General features: G+C 42.6%; 1 protein-coding gene across 1 annotated transcript in view; it reads left to right on the top strand.

The window, feature by feature from the left end:
* The window catches only part of LOC146344276 (uncharacterized), a 177,936-nt gene that overhangs the window by 134,563 nt on the left and 25,669 nt on the right, over window positions 1-17,704 (top strand). The window contains exon 6 of the mRNA XM_084860345.1: window positions 4,983-5,075. Within this exon, the coding sequence (XP_084716471.1) occupies window positions 4,983-5,041 (59 nt within the window). The 3' untranslated portion in view covers window positions 5,042-5,075. The remainder of the gene's footprint in view (window positions 1-4,982; window positions 5,076-17,704) is intronic.

Raw genomic sequence — 17,704 nt, 5'->3', positions numbered from 1 at the left:
TTTGATGATACACACATTTATTTAAATTTAATAAATTGATTGGTCTGTCTTTAATGGCTTGGTAGGCCTCATTTTAGCAGGTGCAGGTTTTTTCACACTTTCCTGACAAGCAGCGCCTGCCCTGTTTGTGCAGCCAGTCAAGGTAAATGCACTCTGCCCTTCTTTGCTTCTGGTCATCATGTGACCATACATCACTGGTGATCATAAATGTAGAACTGATTCTAACAGTAAAAACACCACCAACATGTAAACAATTTGCATGAACAGAACAATGGTGGGAATGCCATGTAACTGTGTGCATAGTAATATATCTTTGCCCCCTGTGGTCTTTGGCCACAAATCTCTTCTGCCATACCCAATTTAGAAGGAACATCATTTTCATTTTCAAATCCTGCTGTCCCATGAAATGAACACAGAATTTCACTTTTGATGGTTTACGTTTATGATTATCAGCTGGACTGTTTTTCATTTTTATTTTAATTGGGTAGAGGCATAACCATTTATAAATCTATGCGTTTTTGCATTTAATTGCTTAGCAGTTTAATTGTTAACTAGTTTGACTATTTTTCATTTTAATAATATTTTCCTTGTCATATGCATTTAGCAAGAATAGATTGTTTGCTATTATATTACCAGAATGTATTGAAAAATTCCTAGAAACTTGGCCCTTTGTTTGTTAATAATGATTTTTCCAAATATACGTTTTTAAACGCATAGTTATACATTTTAAATATGTTAGTGTAATGTTATGTTTGATACACATTTTTTAAATACATGTGATGTTTATATGTTACTGTATAGCTTCCCCTGAAGAAGATATTTCAAAATACATTGGCAATTGCTTGTTGAACTATATTTGCACCTACTTGGCTTCACCAGTTGCATTCCTCTCTGCATGTCTTTCTTGTAACATCTTTACTCCCTCTAGCATGGATCATACACTGGCACATATAAAATACCTGATTTAGAAGGAGCGTCATTTTCAGATCTTCCTGCCCTGCAAAAGGAAGGCAGAATTTCATTTTTTTTGTAGAGGAAACAAGGATAAATTCTTCTCTGTAATTTGTATGTAACAACAAAAACAATAGAGCATTTGGGATGATTTTATACACTGCTTGTGGTTTTTGTCCCCCTCCCCTTTTCTTTTCCTGGGTCTCCTTTCTCCCAACCTTCTTCCATTTTGCTGAATATCCTGGGAAGTGTAGTCCCCGCAATAAGACTACTGAAATGTCCAATCTGTGTAAGAAACATGGGCTATAATTTTGAGCTGGAAATATAAAGATGGGCCCTGGTTCCACTTCTTTCCCAAAAGCATGCGTTCTAATCAGTGGCATATTCAAGCCATCGGTTATATTGCCTGTTCCTTCCGCCCAACACAAACCAGGTACTTGCATTGGGAAACAATGGGAATTGTGTGGAAACCAGGCCAAGAAAGCTGATGAATCTGTCCTGAAGTGAAGCAACACAATCATGTCATGCACTCTCTCAACTGGAGAATATTGCCTTCACACAAGCCCCAAATAGTTGTGAAGACAATGGGCCTATTCAAACACACAGGGGGAGAAGGTGGTTAGAGTAACTTCGGAGGGTTGTTTTTTGTAGCAAAACCATGGCATGTGGGCCCGCCAGATGACCACGTTGTTCCACTAACCACCCACCAGTTACCTGGTGACCTTCCCGGTGTGGTTAGCAGACATCCCATCATCTTCCGCGGTGTGAATGGGCTCCCAGTGGCCACTCTGGTGTCTGAAATGGCTGCATAACCATAGAGAAAATGTGCAGTGGGCGGCTAGAGTGCCACTGGCAGTGGCAGACACTCTAGCCAGTGGACTCTATGTTCGTGGCCTGGAAGTTCTCTGGAGCCCTTTTAACCAGCGGGGAGCCCGCCAAAAGGTGTGGTAAGCCACTCCGGGGCTGCTTAACTCTGCTGCAGGGGGGTGGTTAGCCAGGGTGGCTTACTAACCATGAGGAATGTGGTTTTCACCTCCCACACAACAGGCTAAGACACTCTGGTTTCTGCAAATTCCCTAAACATCATGGCTTAGCATGATGTCTGAACAGGTCCAAAGGATCTACTTATTTATTGTTTCATGCTCCTCACTAAGTGGTTGGAAGTTCCAGGAGTAGCTATTTGCAGGGTCAGTCCCCATCTGAGGAGGAAGTATTGGGGATGCATTGGTGTCTGTTTGTTTTAAGGTTTACAAATGTACACATTGAATTGGACGGCACCCAGATCAACAGGGCTAGTATATAATGTAGATCAGTTCCCCTAAAACAAACAATATGTCCGGAGGTCTGCTTCCTTTCTTCCAAAGCAGCTGCAAAAACATAGACTTTGATTTCTTCACTGGCTGCACTCCAACTGCCAACTGTTCCTTCAGCCCTCACTTGAGCAAGAAGGGTATTCCAATACCTGGTAGCCACCATCCATCAATGTGTATTTAATCAAGAACCTTTTAGCCATCACACCTAATGAGGAAGCATATTTACATACTAGCTAAATAAAAGGAATGGGCCATCTCCTACCGGGTGTGCATGGGTATAAAAATATGTGAAGTGTGTGGATATCATGAGCCTTGGAAAGCACATGAATTCTACATCCATTTGATTATGGCTAAGCAGCAAGTCACCTATAGGATTAGAACTAAGATAGATCAGTAGTTAAATGCACTTCTTATATGTCTGATTTAAATGAGGTATTTTTTCTTAGTCCAAGATATACTGTAATATTTTATTTTACATAATGGTAAATCAAAAATAGAAGATGCAGACAAAAGATTGATTTTTTTATCTTCAGATGGGAAATGTGTTATCTACATTATAACAGCAATATATATATATATATGAGGATATCTTTAATTCATCAATCTTGTGCCTATCACTGTTCATTACAATTGGAATGTTTTGTTTTTCAAGAACTACACCAAAGCTGCAATTCAGTACACAGTTTTCTGGGATTAAGTCCCATTGAACTCAATGGAGCTTACATCTGAGTAGACATGAATAGGACTGCACTGTTAGTGTAACGTTATAGCAGTATTTATGGTGTGAAGAGACAGCAGGAGAATGTCAGTTAAACACACAAACACCAAACAAGTAGACAAATGAGCATCTGGGTAGCAAAGGACTAAGTCAGTGTCCTGACAGTGCGGTAAGACAGAATTAGCTATACATAATGTGGCAGGATGGGAATTCAGGTGAGGATATGGCTCGTGACAATATGGAAGAGAATAAGGTAGGATATACATGAAGGACATTTGGGGGTAAGTTTCCAGCATGGTGCATTGAGATTTAACTGTGTGACCTCCATTAACATTTGTAGGATTCACAAAGCTAAATCCCCATGTGGTACGCTGCAAATGTACCCCTAAGTATTAAGAACACACAACAATTAAAATAACTATAAATAGACATATTCAGAACTGGGAAGAAACAAGTTAGAGCTGGTGAGGCAGTACAAGGCCTGCAGGAGAAGTCCTTCAGTATCTTAAAAGAAGGGGGTGGGGGGAAGGATTCATTCATTGAGAATTTGATTATAGACTCCAGCCTCAAGGAAACCAATACTGATATGATACCCTCCTTGAGCAAATGTCTGCATGGAGGATGCCTCAACCGCGTAAGCAAAGGTTTTCTGTTCAGCCTTAGTGATGTGGAAGAGCTATAGGAGAGGCATGTCACTAAGGTGGTGATGGTGGAGGGTGTTCATCATGTCAAATAGGATCAATTCTCAGAGCTTTCACCACTATTGGAAACAGAATATTGGGCTTAGGTAGACCTCACCTTAAATCCAGCAATTAAATAGTCTGTAGGCCATGGTCTAAAAATGGGGTGGTCATTACTGTCTGGAATGATTGAACAATGCAGCCTTTTTAGATAGCCCATGACTCTAGCAAAATTATTAGCCATGATGTCTGTAAATAATGAGTTGCTTTTACAAAAAAACCCTCCACTTTAATTGTGATCTCTCTCTCTCTCTCTCACTCACACACACAAACACACACACAAACAGACACATAATAGTTTGGGGCTGTAAGTTTCCACACCTTTGGCCCAGTAGAGCTCAAACTGATAAGACCTACAATGTGTTGAAATAATTGTGGGGAGAACCACTGAAATGACGTAGAACAGACAGGGCAATGTGTGGGGAAAAAACCTATTTTTAGATTTCACTGATGGATAAAATTGTTAATAGAGGCTGAAGTATGGTCTGTCTTTTGGATGTTATATGCCAACATTTTCCTCATTTAGCCTGCTATCTGACACTGATCGGTGATCAATCATATCTCTATTGAGGGAACATTTCTGGTGTAAAACAATAGCCCCTTCATCTGTCAGCACATTTCCTTCCAAATACATGGGTCTTTAAATGGGTTGGTTGCATCTTGAGGGGTAAAACTAGGATACACACACACACACTATGCTTTTGGTAATGAATAGTTTTCAATAAAAAAACAAACATCTTAATGGAGCAATCCTATGCATGTTTAGACAGAAAAAGTCCTACAGCTTCCAGCACTCCCCAGCCAGCATGGTTGGCTGGGGAATGCTGGAAATAATAGGACTTTTTTTCTGTCTAAATATGCATGGGATTGTGCCCTAATTCTGTAAAAAAAAAAAAAACGAAGAAGAGGAGGAGGAGGAGGAGCAGCCCAGACTAAGTAATACTCAAATGTGGGCATAAGGTGACAAAACAACGTGACAAATACAACACATTCTATCTGAAATAAAAGTAAGAGAGCTGAAAATGAACTCAGTTCTATGACAATACCTTTTATTATGCCGGTATCTTACTACCATACCTGCATTTACAAAACTACAAACCAGCAAAGTTGAAGTACAAAGTTCTCAAAAGCATTTAAACTAATCTTTAGTCATTGTCATGATCTCCTTCAAGGAAAAATTCAAAGTAATCTTTGTCAGCTTGGTTGTCGCGCTGTTTTACATGGCATATCGCTGTACATATAAAACCATTCTTCATACAGGTATGTGCGAGTGCCCCACAAGACTGCTTAGAACTACAGGACAACAGTTCCAGAACTGACTCTGGTGCTGGATTTCTTCTCTCTGTCTGTATGGTAAGTACCTCTACATCTTCCATCTGTAACCATCTAGTTGGCAATGTATGGAAACTGGGACAGGCAGTTTTTCCAAACGTTAGCACAATGGATCTGCTACTGAAGGGAGTCATGGCAAGGTGGAAGTTGATGTGATTCTACTACACCCCTTTAGACACAGAAAATGGTGTAGGATTTTGCAAGGTAATGCATTTATATCTGCTATGTCCTTAGAGCCATGCGGACAATGCATAAAAATGTCAAGGCACTGTAAGAGTTCGGATGGTACGTTGATTGTTTCTCCAGGTTGTGAAATGTCATTTGAAATTCCAGGCAAGCCTGTACAAATTTAGTGCAGCAGGTTTGCCACATCCAGCAAAAGCACTTACAGCATCATAGCCAGCAAACACATGTAGCCCAGGCAGTACATTATCTACGTTGTGTCTTACAGCAGGAGTGATTTGGCTGATATCTGTGAACCTTGATTGTTGTAATCCATGCTTCTGACAGATAGGGGCAGCTATGTTGTGACACTGCACAATTCTTTGGACCATTACATCTGCACATACAGTAATGCTTGCTTTATAGCCCTCTTTTGTTGTATGGTGGGCATGGAGCAACAGTCCAATGTCTGCTTCTTCCTGATTTGATAGAAGTTCTGTAATGTTCTCAACATCATCCTGCATAATTTTGTAGCAATAATTCTCCTACTACTAATAAGATTTCCCCAGAGTATTTCCCTGTTTTATTGTCTCCATTCTCCACACAGAGAGGCTACAGTATTTGCTTTATTAGATGATGCTGATAAGAAACTTCACCACTGCTATATCTTAGAATCATAGAATAGTAGGGTTGGAAGGGGCCTACAAGGCCATCTTGTGGCTTCCCACAATGTTATTTTACTGTGGAGCATCGTGGCCATATCTGTGCATTTGTTCTGCATTCTTTATTGACACAGTCCAGTATATATCAAAAGCAGTAGTGATCCTTTTGCTTTGATGACCCTCAAAGTCTTCCATACACTTCTGCTACATCACGAAGTACGACATGGTCACACTTCATTCTTCATATGATGCTCACGTCACTAAGTAAATATGTTGAATCTTCTGGAAGAATTTCAGCAAGTTGCACTAGTTTCCCAGGCTCAGCAGCTAAGGTAGATGTCATTTTTTTTTCCTGAGTGAACCATCACATGTTGCTAATGACCAAGGAATTTGTCCAAGTGAATGGGCCAGGACATCTCTCACTGACAAATTATGACTCTGTGCAGTCAAAACCATCTGTACATACATAGCTCTGATGACTTCCAGCATAAGTTCCTTTCTTTTAGCTGCAACTTATATTGTTCTGTACAAGAAATTTGGAGAAGAAATTTACTGCAAGCTTCAGGCTAGGGATGTACGAAAGTCACTTACCTTTTAACGAAATTGATTTGAGGTGGGGGGGAGGCGCTCCATCCCTCCCCCCAAAATTCTGGCCGGGGGGGGGAGGCGCTCCGTCCCTCCCCCCCGAAATTCTGGCTGGTGGGGGAGGCGCTCCGTCCCTCCCCCCCCAAATCCTGGCCGGCCGGGTCTGCAAATGGCGGCGGCTGTAGCCGCTGCCGTTTGCGTCCCTGCAGTCAGCCGTGATAGGCTACATAAATGTTTGCATAGCCTATCACGGCTGATTTTAAAAAACAAACAAACGCGCGTACGCAAATGGCGGCGCCCATGGGCGCCGCCTTTTGCGTACACGCGTTTTGTTTTTGTTTGTTTTTTAGTCAGCCTTGATAAGCTACGTAAAGATTTACGTAGCCCGCCTATCACGGTGGTTTTTTTAAATCTATCCGTGATAGGCTACGTAAATCTTTACATAGCCTATCACTTTTTTTGTTTGTTTGTTTGTTTTACTGGAAATGGCGGCGGTGGCAGCCGGTCGGAAGAACAGCCGCTGCCGCTGAACCAGAGCCGCCGCCGCCAGGAAGATTCGCCCAAGGTAAGTCCCATCCCGGGGGGGGGGCGGGGGGCAGACCGTTTTGCCACCGATTTCGGGGGGCCGAATGCACTGGAATTCGGCCTCCCTGAGATTTGTGGCGAAATTCTCTGACATCCCTACTTCAGGCAGTAAGATTATCAGGACGACAGGATTCCCAAGTTACAACTAAAACTCATTTCCTACTCTCAACAGAACAGTAGAAATTTACGAAATAAGTGCACACCTCTTTTTCTATAAACAATGTTATCCATAAGTGAAATCTAAAAACCAACATTTTTCAATGCATGATTTACAGATTTTGACCACCTGTTCTGCACCTGGATTTTAGGAAAGCCAATTTTAATAAACTCAGAATAGTGATAAGTAAGGTCCTATGGCAAGCGACTCTAATGAGAAAAGGAGTCCAAGATGGGTGGAAGTTTTTGAAAAAGGAAATTCTAAAGGCACAATTACAAACAATTCCAACAAGAAAAAAAGCTGGAAAACAGAAGAAGCTAATGTGGCTTCACAAAAAGCTTAGAGATGACCTGAAAACAAAAAAGGACATATAGGAAGTGGAAGGAAGGCCAGGCTACAAAGGAAGAGTACAGGCAGGTAGCACAGAATTGCAGGGATGGCGTCAGGAAGGCTAGAGCTGAGAATGAGCTGAGGTTAGTGAGGTTAGTGAGCTAAAAGCAACAAAAAGGCTTTCTTCAGATACGTGCATAGTGAAAGACAGAGGAAAGAAATGGTAGTTTAACTATTAAAAAAAGGATGAAAAATGATAACAGATGATAAAGAAAAGGCAGAAGTGCTCAATTCCAAGGATCTTGGAATTGTTGTAGACCATAAGCTGAATATGAGCCAACAATGTGATGTGGCTGCAAAAAAGGCAAATGCTATTTTGGGCTGCATTAATAGAAGTATAGCTTCCAAATCACATGAAGTACTAGTTCCCCTCTACTCAGCACTGGTTAGGCCTCATTCTGAGTACTGTGTCCAGTTCTGGGCACCACACTTTAAGAAGGATGCAGACAAACTGGAGAGGGTTCAGAGGAGGGCCACAAAGATGATCAGGGGACTGGAAACAAAGCCCTATGAGGAGAGGCTAAAAGAACTAGGCATGTTTAGCCTTGAGAAGAGAAGACTGAGGGGAGATAGGACAGCACTCTTCAAGTACCTGAAAGGCTGTCACAGAGAGGAAGGCCAGGATCTCTTCTCGATCATCTCAGAGTGCAGGACACGGAATAACGGGCTCAAGTTACAGGAAGCCAATTCCGGCTGAACATCAGGAAAAACCTCCTGACTGTTAGAGCAATACGACAATGGAACCAATGACCTAGGGAGGTGGTGGGCCCTCCCACACCGGAGGCATTCAAGATGAAGCTGGACAGCCATCTGCCAGGGATGCTTTGATTTAGATTCCTGCATTGAGCAGGGGGTTGGATACAATGGTCTTATAGGCTCCTTTCAACCCTGTGATTCTATGATCTTTTCAGTGATGCTTCCCAAAATTATTTCACTATATTATGGATCTTTTCTGGTCAGTTTGAGCCCCTTTCAGCTCTCATTGGCCCAAAATGTGAAACTTATAGCAAGGATTTCAAGCATCATATTTGGGTCTCAGTAGAATCTTGTAAGCCACCCCTCCCCCCAAATCCTATGATCCCATCCCATATGAATAATCTCATGAATCATGAAAGGAAAGCAACACCTGACAGAGCACCTCTCCCAGCATGAACCTACCTATACACTATGCTCTACATTTAAGGCTCTCCCCCAGAAACTTCCTCTGAAGGAAGATTGGAAGGTGGCAACAAGGGGGAGGTTCTTCTCAGTAGTGGGTCCCGACTATGGAACGATCTCCCCAGTGAAGCCCACCTGCCACCAACATTGTTATCATTTTGGTGCCAGGTTAAGACCTTACTCTACTTTCAGTCATTTGCCAGCATATTAGATTTTTAATCCGGTCCTGGGATTTCTTATTGTTGATTATAAAAAATTGTTTGGAGGTGTGTGTGTGCGCGCGTGTGCACATGCATGTGCGCACATATGTGTATATTGTCTGTTTATATGGTTGTATGTTAATGGTTTTTATATTATGTGCAATACTGTATTTTTAAGGTTTTTAATCTTTGTAAATCACCCAGAGAGCTTGACTATTGGGGAGCATAGAAATGTAATAAATGAAATGAAAAAGGAAATGAAATTCTGAAATTACAGTTTCTGTATTTCTGAAATTATACAATGGCTTTTCTCCCCAACTCCGCCTTTCTTTGCTATTTTTGTTTAACATGAACAGCAGAAGAGTCCTAAAAAGCTTGCTGCCTATTTTGTAATTTTTAAGTTGGTCCTAATAAAGATCTTATCCTGTTGATGTGTTGATTTTTGTATTCAAATCGACCAATGTGGCTGCAGATATTTTGTAAATAGATCAATTCACTTCAGAACTTCACCTCAAATCACAGCACGCATCTCTCTCTCTCTCTCTCTCTCACACACACACACACACACACACACTCTTCAACCATAAGTTCTTGTTTAATTGCACAACCCCACGTTCTCGGTTCTAGAGAAGGGTCTGGGCCAGCAACTCTCTGTTCAGAACGTTTCTAATTCTGCTCTAACACTACTTCTCTGATTAGCTTCAACCAATCTCAAAAGTTCCAGATTATATGTATACATGTTGCAGAACCCAGAGTCAGAGAGACCACGGAGTGAAGGAAAAAGAGATTCTTTATTTAACGCGCGGGCTTAAGGCTGGAATCATTTCCAAAGAGCCAGAAGCCCTGAAATACATCAGCACATTGGTTTTATAGACATTGTGACACATATGAAACGGCTCCTCCTCCCCCTCCCGCGTGGGGTTGCAGTCCTTAACATTTATTCTCTTAGCACCATTGTTTATAATACAAGAACTGGGTTATATGGTAGCCATGATAAGGAGAGAACAGAAGAGAACAGCAGAGAACAAGATATACAATTGTATGACCTTTGACAAGATAAGGAATTCCTGTGTCTTGTCAGCTTACAACAATATATTCAAGGGAGAAAGAGCTCAGCAAGAACATGAAGCGTGAGACTGCATGAGGCTACTTAGTCTGATCCCCGATATGGCTGCTACATTCCCCCCTTAAATGCATAATTTCATTACAATTATAGCATTTCTGATAACCATACAAAGCTTTTTGTGACATACATATTACTTAGCCTCTTGTTGGGCTAGTAGAGTGTAGAGGGCAGCAGTTTTATTAGCTGAGACATAAAACAGATTGGTTAAACAGCTCATAAGACAAGGAACGCAGAGACATAACAGAACTTTTATGAACAACACTGGTAGAATTAGGATGAACAATGCTTCAAGCCAGCTAAGATCTGGAAGCCAAGGGGTTAACTAATTGAGCTAATTGTTTTGTCTTATTGTTTTGTTAGCTACTATATTGTGCAGCTTGTTGATCTGTTCATCTACAGCATTGCCATTATCAGTTAAGTTAAAACAACAGAGCTTTTGGTGTGTCTCACAACTTAAATGATGAAGAAGGAAGAGGTAATCTATACCAGCTCTATTTTCTAGAACTGCACCTCTTAGATCATGCAACTCTTTATTTAACAATGACAATGCTCGTGAGGTGGCATTTATGCTTTTGGCTAAGCTGCAAGCTAACCAGTTGATCTTTAGACCATTAGCCAAGGCTAAACTTGGAACCCCAACCAGTGACATTGTTAAGGCCAATTTTTCTGAGTCAGAATATAACTGCACATGACTATTACAATTTTTAGTTAGTTGGAGTGCTCGAGGCTGCCGTCGACAGATTTTCTCGGGCTACAGGGGAAGAATTGGCACCAGTTCAATTGGTGGCTGAGGCAACATGGGTGGTTATTAGACAAGTTGGCAGGAATGAATGACCAAGTGCGGGAACTACATGTCTAAAACCATCCGTGAGGCAAAAGTATGTGGGCATCATTAAAAGATAAGTTTTGAATTTTATTACAGTGGAAGGGGGGCCAGGGATAGCTTTATATTTTCTGGAAAAAATTTTGACAATTAAGCACTTGTGCACACGTAGCATTTGTTTCAGCAATGATGGGGGTGCGTAGAGTGAACTCTGTAGGGGGTAGGATCTTTGCAACCACGCCCCAATTAGCATTTTGGGAATAAGTTAAACTTACACCATAAACTCTTAACATGGTATCTTTTTGAATTTTCCCAGGATGTCTACAGACAGGTATTAGGCAAGAGCTAATAAGCCTGTTTGCAGGTATACTTCTTGGCAAACAAAAATGTTTTACTCTCGTGATGTTAGCCAGGTGAAGCCAGTAATTATCAGCAAATCACTGGGACAAACTTTTCCTTCCAGGGGCAGACCCCCCTTTTTGCACCTTATTAAGGAAACACAATGCAACACTACTAACACTACAACACGCATGTTTGATCTTCTTTGGGATCTGACCATACGCTGGGCAGCTATTCACCTGGCAAGCTGCAGTAGGGTCTAGTCCCCTTCTTCAATTCTCCAGTTGCAGGTCTGACCGTACGCAGGGGGACAGTCTCCCGGTGTGTCCACAGTAAGGTCTAGCCTGAGTCTTCTTACTGCTTTTTCAGAATGATTTTTAAAGGATTTTTGAAAAGGAAAGAAATCCTTTCAAAGGATTTTTAGGATTTTTGTTCATAGTTTACTCTCCCCCTCTCGCTCTCTTGACTCGTGTCCAATGTATCCAGGGTTTAATTCTAGCTGCTTTCATAGCTGCGGGGGTGGAAAGTATGACAGTTTTCAGTCTTCTCCATCTGGGAGTCAAAGGGTTATTTTTCCCTCTTTAACTCATACTTTAACTCTTGGTTGGAAAGGATGAGCTTCTGTGATGGGAATGGCTTATTTTTTTAAGACAAAGCGACGCTGGGCTTGAAGAACTTTGCTCAGTGTTTGGACTTCTTGTTTAAGGCTAACGTTTGCTTGCTCTTGATACCACTCCAGTGTCAATCATGAAGTCAATGTCACGGCCCCTCTCAAGCTGTCTCCCTCTTCGCCCATTCTGGCCCCTTTGGTTTTCTCCTTTGTGTATTTGATTTATTTTATTTGGGCATTCATGCCACTAATGTCCATCTTGTCCACACTGGGCACACTGGTTCTTTTTTAAGAATCTTCTGCCTCTGCCGGGTCTTCTTCTTTTTTCTTTCGTCCACGTCTTCTTGGGCCTCTGGGTCGAGGGGGGTGTACTGGCGATAGGCATCTGAAAGACACTCCAAGTACGCTCTGGGGCCTCGGTGGCACCTTGCAGCACTTTAGACACTTTGCTCATATTAATTGACTTCTTTATACCTGCCTTTACGGCTTTTAACAGCAGGGTTTGATACTGGGTGAGGCGCTCTAGCCCCACTTGTGTTTTGGGATTCTAGTGGGGGGGGGTTACTTACAAGGAGACTTTATTGGGTAACTTACAGCACACAGGCGTACTTAATGGTTGGATCAGACAGCTTCTCTGAACCACGAGCTATTGGGCTAAATGGGTTTTTATACTATACATGTTACCCATGAGGCAACACAACACTAGCAAGCATTTTCAGCATAGGCTAGAAGTGTTTGATTCTCAGGCACAGCTTCCTATAAACAACTTCGCTTCCCAAAGTGCTTGATAACACTTTTATTCATTAGTATGGGAAGACAAATTTTTTCTCTTTCTTTTGCTTTCTTTTTCTTTGCTGATCTGCCTGTATTGCAGATCATGTTTCAAACTTTTTATATAAAACTTTCTGCTCCATGCACCAGCCTTGTCTCTTTATTTGTCTTTTTTAAGTTAAACTCACTTACTTAAACCTTTCTGCCTTACACTAGTCCCTCCCAATGACACACATTTGGGATAGGCTCTTCTTCTCCTTCTAGTTACATTTTTTTCATCTTAAAGAACTATTACATTATTGTGGCTACTTTACCCCAGGTAATAAGCTCCAGGCACAATCAGCTGCTTTTAATTTACCCTGGGGGCAACTATGGCCACGCTTCTTTTCTACAAATGTTTTTTTTTCTTTGCCTCTTGCCTTTTCTTTCTTCTTGTCATCTATTGGGAACCACACTTAGTATCATTTGGAGTTGCAACTAACACTAATCTGCAAATATCACATATATTTTATGATATCTAAGAAATCATAAAATATATACAACAAACTTTTTCTGCAATTTAACACAATGAATGGAAAACACTTTTTGCATGGTAAGGCATGATGGAGCAGATCCAGCAATTATACTGCTCTTCTGGCTGAAAGCTCAGGGCCCATTAAAATTAAGGGACGGGCATACCCACACACGCAAAGAGTTCTAGGTCACCATTTTTGCCTCGGCAACTCTATGCTGCATGAGTTCTGGCAGAAGGAAATCTAAAAGTTATAGATCAAACTCAGCCTGCTGTACACTGAGCTAACTACAAACACAGACACACGGTCCACAGCGATGAGAGTTCAAGTTTATCAAAAGCTTCACAGCACTGTCCATGGCAAGTCTTTGACAATTTAAAATTTTAGTTCATGTGCAGAGTGTCTCTAAAAAGCCCAGACAATGATGGAGGCAAACAGAGAAGGCTCTGGGCAATGAAGATGCGATGTTTTCAGCAAAGGCTCTCCACTTCTGCATCAGTTTAAAAAGGGAAAGTGTGGCCCTACACCTCTTCTGACAGACAAGGGCCTTTAACTTTTTAGCAAGGCCTCTGTCTAAACAGAGCGGCACAGCTCAGCTCTCTAGCCGTGATGCTTTAACCTGGGCAACTCTTCTGTAAATTTTATTCTACTTCTGTCAGGTTCTCACAGACATTTTAAAAACTTACTTTTTTTTTCCTCTTCTAACCTGGTACACAAAAGCACTGAAACACTGAGTGCCGAAACTCAGGACGCTGGGGGGTGATGGGCATCGCCTTATACTTGCATTTTTCAGGCAGCCATTAATCTTCGGGGAGGCGGTGGGGTGACTTGCAGGACTTCAAAGGCAAGCTTCTTAGTTTGTCTGTATTTGTAAATCCCAAGCTTAAAACAGGACATGATGAGGTACAGGGCAGCCAAATTCTTGCTTTGGCACGGGCAACAAATAACTCGGGTCAGCTTTCTTCGCTGGGGTCTCAAACAGGAAAACAGTCTTAAAGTTGTAACATCACTGACAGCGTCAGCCAGCCAGCTACACAGATCTCATTGTTTTTTTTTAAGACAGTTGCTCCAATATCTTCTTCTCAATCAGGTTGGGTCTCCCAGCTTACACAGTTTATTGCAGCTTTCAGGAGCATGGTAGTAGCGTGATTTTGGCTTGGCCAGGAACATGCTGTCTGGTTTCTCGGTCTCTTCAGCACACACATTTAGGCAGTGTAACACTGGACACTCAAATCAGTGAGATTTCTTTATTGCAGGGAATCCCACGGCAAAAGCTTAATGGTTACGCTCTTCAGAAATCATATAGCTGATGGTCAGTAGCTACAGGCTCTATGCAATTCTAACACAGTTCAAAGCTAAACATGGTTACCTTGACAGAGATCTTCAACATGGTCTTTCCGGTTTATTCTGCTTTGGGACAGTCTTATGGCACACTTTTCATTCGAAGAGGGGTCTAGCCTGTGCTCTGGGGGCTGATTCTTTACCTTTATTTTCTATTTTGCCTTCATCTTCTGGGTCTTCATTTTTAGTTTCCATTTCTTAGGGATTTCATCTCAATTAGGCAAGGTGATGATGTTGCACAACTCAGAACGTTGTGGGCAATTTTCCTGCCCCCCCTCTCTCGGCGCGCTAGGCTAACAGCTACTTCTTCGGCCTTACACTCTCACGCTCCCACGCTTTGTTAAAAGCCAGACTGTCCTGCAACATTTCTCTAATTAACAGCCTCAGATCTTGGTTTTTTTTCCCTCTCAGCTCGACCTTGAGCTTTTTGCTGTTTTCTCTCTCTATTCTGAATCTTTTTAAAAAACCTTTTTCCTTCTTTGTTTGACATAAATCTCAAGGGGGTGCGAGGTTTGCTTCCCCCACCACCCATAGCCTCCCTCCTAAATTGAAGACAGACACAATAAGGGAATGGGAATTGGTCAGTGAGTAAGGGGTCTCACTGGCCGACACAAGAGGATTTTATACACCACGCACTTTGCTACTGGCCTGGGCACCCGGACGGTCAACGGTATGCGTCAGAAACCGCAGTAGCCACTCACACAATCATCAATCTCTCCACTACATCCATATGTCCCTGCCACCCACTTTTCCCACTTTTTACCAGAGCGGAAAGCGGCTTCCCCAGCTTCCTCAGCTTCCTACTGAGTACTGGCGTGCTGGGTATTGGCGCCCACTCGGGGGTGTGATCAGGCCCCCCTTCTACTCGCAAGGAGTAGGTTCTTTTGTATACGTATGCCACCAACACTGACCTTCTTCATAAGGCGGGGCCCTCTTTTTTTCTGCCCAGTGGCCTTTCTCCCTAAAGGCAGGGCCCTCTTTTTCCCATATACTTGCCTTTCTCCTGAAGGCTTCCAATGTGGGTTTCAACTCAACTGCAGCTGCGATACAGGCAGGGCTCAAGTTCCTTCCTCCGCTTCCCAAGGTTCTCTTGCTGCTCGCTACCATTTGGGCGATCCCGGTGCAGGCTTTCTCCCATTCACTTGACAAAAAGGTCGGTGGCGCCAAGAAAGGGAGGCATGCGCCGAGCTCGTCTTCCCGGTGCGGCGATCAAGAGCAGGCAACTGCCACCTGTCTGGCTCAGAGCCTGCCACATCCGAGTCACGGCACCATTTATGTTGCAGAACCCAGAGTCAGAGAGACCACGGAGTGAAGGAAAAAGAGATTCTTTATTTAACGTGCGGGCTTAAGGCTGGAATCATTTCCAAAGAGCCAGAAGCCCCGAAATACATCAGCACATTGGTTTTATAGACATTGTGACACATATGAAACGGCTCCCCCTCCCCCTCCCGCGTGGGGTTGCAGTCCTTAACATTTATTCTCTTAGCACCATTGTTTATAATACAAGAACTGGGTTATATGGTAGCCATGATAAGGAGAGAACAGAAGAGAACAGCAGAGAACAAGATATACAATTGTATGACCTTTGACAAGATAAGGAATTCCTGTGTCTCGTCAGCTTACAACAATATATTCAAGGGAGAAAGAGCTCAGCAAGAACATGAAGCATGAGACTGCATGACGCTACTTAGTCTGATCCCCGATATAGCTGCTACATACACTTATACAAAGGAAATGAGTTTCCATAAATATCCTCAAGTATGATCTACTATTTAGCCTCACTTTCCCCCTCACAGTAATGCGGTGCAGCCTGGGTCATCTCCCCGCCCCGATCTCTAGGCCCTGGTGAAATGCACCCTTCCGTCCCCATCCTCTGTGCTTGGGAACCTCTTACAGCTCCAAACTGAATATTAGGTGTTTTCAGATTCTTCCTTTTTTTTCTTTTTCTTAAAAATAATTAAGGAGGTTTGGGTGGCAAAAGCTACTCTTTACCACTGACAAGCATGGTTAATAATTTTACTAGGATCTTCAGCTATCCAAAAAGACTATCTTGTTTGATCAGATGTTAATGCTCCCCCCATCTTTTAGATCTGTAGCCCATAGGCTACTCAGGTAGTAGGGCTAAGGAAGACCTGTGCCGGCAACAGAGTTGCTGCTAGTTGGAGTAGCAGCACTGAGCTCTATGGAACAATAGTCAGACTCGGAACAAGGCAGCTTCATATATTCAAAAGCCTTTGCAGTGTGCTCTGAGGCTCACTAAACTTTTGCTATAGTGGACAAACCTATGGAGCCAGTTCCAAAGGTATTGGCCTCCAAAGGACATGCCCTACCACCGACCCTAGAAATTCTAATTTCAGGCATCAACAGCTAAGATACCCCAGCAGACCAACTCTCATGGAAGGGCAATTGGGGAGGTGGCACCTCTGAAATGACTCTGGCTTGGAAAAGATAACACCAAGCCCTCTCAGGAGATTATTCAAGCAAGTAGGAATTAAATGAGGAAGAGAAGGGGATGAACAAATGAAGAGCAAAGAAATCAATGAAGGACAAAGAAGACAGAACAAGGCAAACACAAAATATCAATAGCAGGGACAAATAGTTGCTGGAGACATTACCTGGCTGTATTCGTGTGCCAAAACTTATACTGAAATATACTGAAGTAAAGAAAGCTCACGGTATTCTTGGATCAGCTGTCTTAATGGTATGATTGTGTCAGAGTCTCTACCAGACCCTGAAAGACAGTATTTCTGAACCTTGACAAGGAGTAATCCGTGTGCCATGTAGATAAGCATTAGCATGAGCCCAGTTCAAGCACTCCCCCTCACATGATTACAATTGCATGAGGGTAAGGGGAAGGATGTGCCTGCTGGCCCCACCTCATCTGGGTCCCTGTCACCTGGCCCTACCACCTTCCCTGTGTTGAAGTGGGAACGTCTGAAGTGGGAAGCCTGTTCTATGTATGTAGATTCCCCACACAATGTAGAACCTCATCATGAAGGGTCATAAGAATGTAAGAAGAGTCATGCTGAATAAGACCAAAGGCCTATCTAGTCCAGCATTCTGTTTACTCAGTGGCCAACCAGCTGCCTATGGGAAGCCCACAAGTAGGACATGAGTGCAATAGCACCCTCCCACTCGTGTTCCCCAGGAACTAGTGTACATAGGCATATACTGCCTCTGATACAGGAGGTAATATATAGCCCTCATGACTAGTAGTCATTGATAGCCT

This window comes from Heloderma suspectum, chromosome 5 (genome assembly GCF_057233095.1).
Source record: "Heloderma suspectum isolate Gila_16-S chromosome 5, 16-S_ref, whole genome shotgun sequence".
NCBI lineage: Eukaryota > Metazoa > Chordata > Lepidosauria > Squamata > Helodermatidae > Heloderma > Heloderma suspectum.
This window is presented reverse-complemented; position numbering and strand designations above follow the sequence as displayed.